General features: G+C 38.9%; 1 protein-coding gene across 2 annotated transcripts; it reads right to left on the bottom strand.

Annotated features, from left to right (window-relative positions):
- Window positions 1-1,519: 1,519 nt before the first annotated feature.
- On the bottom strand, window positions 1,520-2,689 carry LOC129808186 (mediator of RNA polymerase II transcription subunit 4). 2 transcript variants are annotated; one of them, XM_055857957.1, is made up of 4 exons: window positions 2,520-2,689; window positions 1,945-2,459; window positions 1,777-1,873; window positions 1,520-1,707 (listed from the first exon to the last, which is right to left on the bottom strand). In XM_055857957.1, the coding sequence occupies exons 1-4, from the start codon at window positions 2,585-2,587 to the stop codon at window positions 1,626-1,628; spliced, it is 762 nt and encodes a 253-aa protein (XP_055713932.1). In that variant the 5' UTR covers window positions 2,588-2,689; the 3' UTR covers window positions 1,520-1,625. The 2 variants fall into 2 exon arrangements, with proteins under 2 accessions (XP_055713932.1, XP_055713931.1); XM_055857956.1 differs by having other exon boundaries at window positions 1,777-1,876; window positions 2,520-2,680.
- Window positions 2,690-2,892: the final 203 nt, after the last annotated feature.

Genomic DNA, 2,892 nt, shown 5'->3' with positions numbered 1-2,892 from the left:
ATTTAATTTTGAGCTTGCTGCAAAATACTTTTATCTGCTCATCTGAGAAGGAAATGGGATTACGTCCTTATTTGATGAACAATTGTTATTTTTTTTTTAAACGCGCGGCAAAAAGGGAGATATTTGAGAAGCTCTGATGAACTGAAAAGTCTTCGCTTGATGTTGGCGTTACCGTCATTTCATATATAGCGTGCTATATTCCCATCTATACATATGTATACCTTTATTAAATGGTAAGGCGAAGAGTGTTGAAAATGGTTGGAGAGAAAGAGAGATTACATAGAGACGGTGTGTAGAATGTTTTGGAACATGAAGAAAATGAAGGAGCTCCAGCAAAGCCCATGTAGGGTGGAATAACCGGCTATCGCCATGTTTAGGAAAAAATTAAATTCATTTAATCATAACTTTTGAATCCTTGTTACAAGATAAGTCAAATTTGACACAAAGTTACTTAGATGTATTGGCTCTAGATACGTGAAAACAATAATCCTAGAACATAACGCTGGACTACTTAAAAAACTGATTTTTATTAATAATGCAAAAATCACCATTTCGTCGCCACTTTTTACCACTTTTCGCCAGTTTTGTAAAATTTGTAACCACTTCTCGCCACCCACTTGAAAAGAACCACACTCGGTTATTTTAGGCAATGCTATGAAAAGAATGCATTCACCATTTCTCTTTCCTTGTGATCACTTTATATTACTCTCTTTAAATAATTTTTCTTCACTTTTATTTGAGAAATCAAATTATGGGGCTTTTGCAGAAAGTAAACAATGCAGATTTGACAACTGAGAATGCACGAAGTGAAGTTAGCGTCGCCTATTGAAAAGATATGGCGACAGGTGGTAAAATCAATTCCAGAATATTACCACTTCTCGCCATGCCTCATTTTTATACAAAAATAATATAAAATGAAATATTAATTGACTAAATACAAATTTTATGTATTCCACAAGTGCAATTAAATATTCAATAGACAAATTATTTACCCAAATAGGTATTTTTGGCCTGATGAAAATTTGACGACACTTAGTACATTTGGTAAGAGATGTTGGATTCGATGCACTTGCTTAAAATATTGCTCTAAAAAGTGTTCAAAATCGTGAATCCAAAACGAATAATTATTATTTTTCGATTCTATGCGTAGAAGCAGAAACAATACAAAAAAATTGCGACTCATTTATTTCATAAATTGCGAAAAATAGCGATTTCAATGTAAGTGGCGAGAAGTGGGGCACTGGCGAGAACTGGTGATTCCACCCTACAGAAAAAGAGAAAAATATTTTCTTGGCACAGCACAAATAATATACTTTTGTTGACGGGGTAGGAAAAGCTTGATTGGAAAGCTCTCTCTCTCTCCACTCCTTGTGCACCATCCTCCTCTCATCCAAATTATAAGAATTTTTTTCTTCCTCTTTTTTTTTCTGTGCACCTCTACTCTACCTCCTTTTTTTCCGGGAACTTTGTCTTGTTTTTCGATCCAGGAGAAGGGAGACGGAATTTCAAAGAAAATATCCTGTTTCTCATTCTCATCATTATTTCTAATTATTTATGACAAAATGGTATTTGAGAGAGATTTCTTCGTGGGAATGCTGCGAGGGTCGATGGGGAAACTTACCTTTCTATTGGGAATCACTTGAGCTGGAACTTGAGGATTCCGTGGACATAACCTCAACTTCAACTTGGGAGGCATTTTTGCGGCCGCTGAAAGGGAAAGGGGAGGAATTGAGCATTCTGAGTGGATTGAAGGAAGAATTTGGTAGGGAATCAAACCGTGTGTCCAGCAGAATTGATCCTCCGGACGCCAGGACGGACATATGAAGCTCTCCGGAAGGATGCCAAGCAAACTGATTCTGAGCCGAGGCCGGAACTTCTACGACAAATCGTCAACCATGAGAAAATCCCCAAACAAAAAAAGGAATATTATCATGAGATAGTCACCTCCTGTGGTGTTCCTGTGCATCTCATTGAGACTACTGTGATGCTGCAGGCTGTGTCCATTTATACTGAGATCCGATTTGCCCAGGAAACCCAGTCGCATCTCGATATCCGTGGGATAGGGACGCCTCAGATCACCCTGCTGCCAAGTCAGTGGGGCAGAGATTGCATGGGAAGCACTAATTCTATGAGCATATTTAATGAGCTCCTCTGACGGCACGGGTTTCTTATTCGCCCGCGCAATACTAGCCAGTTTCTGACGAGCCTGAAACAGTGCTGTCGACAAAACTTGCTCAGCCTCCTTCAGCTGCTTCTGCAGCTGATTAATCTCCTGATCCTGCAGCTCAACCTGGGCTTTCAGGGAATTCATCTTCTGTTCTATTTTTGTCTGATCACTGGCCAACTGCAACACCGACTTTAACTCAGCATCCTTAGCCACGAGCAGTTCCACGAGTTGGGCATGCTCCGCACTGGAAATCTTCTGGTGCTTGGGAGCAATGGTGTTCTCTATCAATTCCCTGGACATGAAAAGTGAGGTTAGGTATTGTTATTTCACAATTTGTTCAAAATAAACTTACTTGGCAATAATTTCGATATCATCCACTATCGCAAGGAGTCTTTCTTTGGTGCTGAGGTGAAAAGACATGATTTTATTGGGTATTTCTTGTAGAAAAGCGGAAAATTTGATGAAAATCTCCCTGACACTGCTCCAAACGCAGCGGAGGCACTACAGCTTAGACACACTTCTAGTACTGCAATTGAGCAAAACTGCAAATTTGCTAAGGTGCAGTGGCTCAGAGCTACCCAAGACACACTTGGGAAAATTTTACTTTTCTCGTCTGTATTTTAAATTTAAAATGAAGATAAGTTAAACGGAAAGAAGATAATATATACGCAGCGAAATCCTGAACTAGAGACACCATAATAAGTATATTTCATTTGTAGTTTATT

This window comes from Phlebotomus papatasi, chromosome 3, assembly GCF_024763615.1.
Source record: "Phlebotomus papatasi isolate M1 chromosome 3, Ppap_2.1, whole genome shotgun sequence".
NCBI lineage: Eukaryota > Metazoa > Arthropoda > Insecta > Diptera > Psychodidae > Phlebotomus > Phlebotomus papatasi.
This window is presented reverse-complemented; position numbering and strand designations above follow the sequence as displayed.

Coding starts and splice junctions, on each gene's coding strand:
- LOC129808186 (XM_055857956.1), bottom strand. CDS start 2,587: ATGTCTTTTCACCTCAGCACCAAAGAAAGACTCCTTGCGATAGTGGAT. Junction 2,460..2,519: donor GATATCGAAATTATTGCCAA/GTAAGTTTATTT, acceptor TTTCATGTCCAG/GGAATTGATAGAGAACACCA. Junction 1,877..1,944: donor GCACAGGAACACCACAGGAG/GTGACTATCTCA, acceptor GATTTGTCGTAG/AAGTTCCGGCCTCGGCTCAG.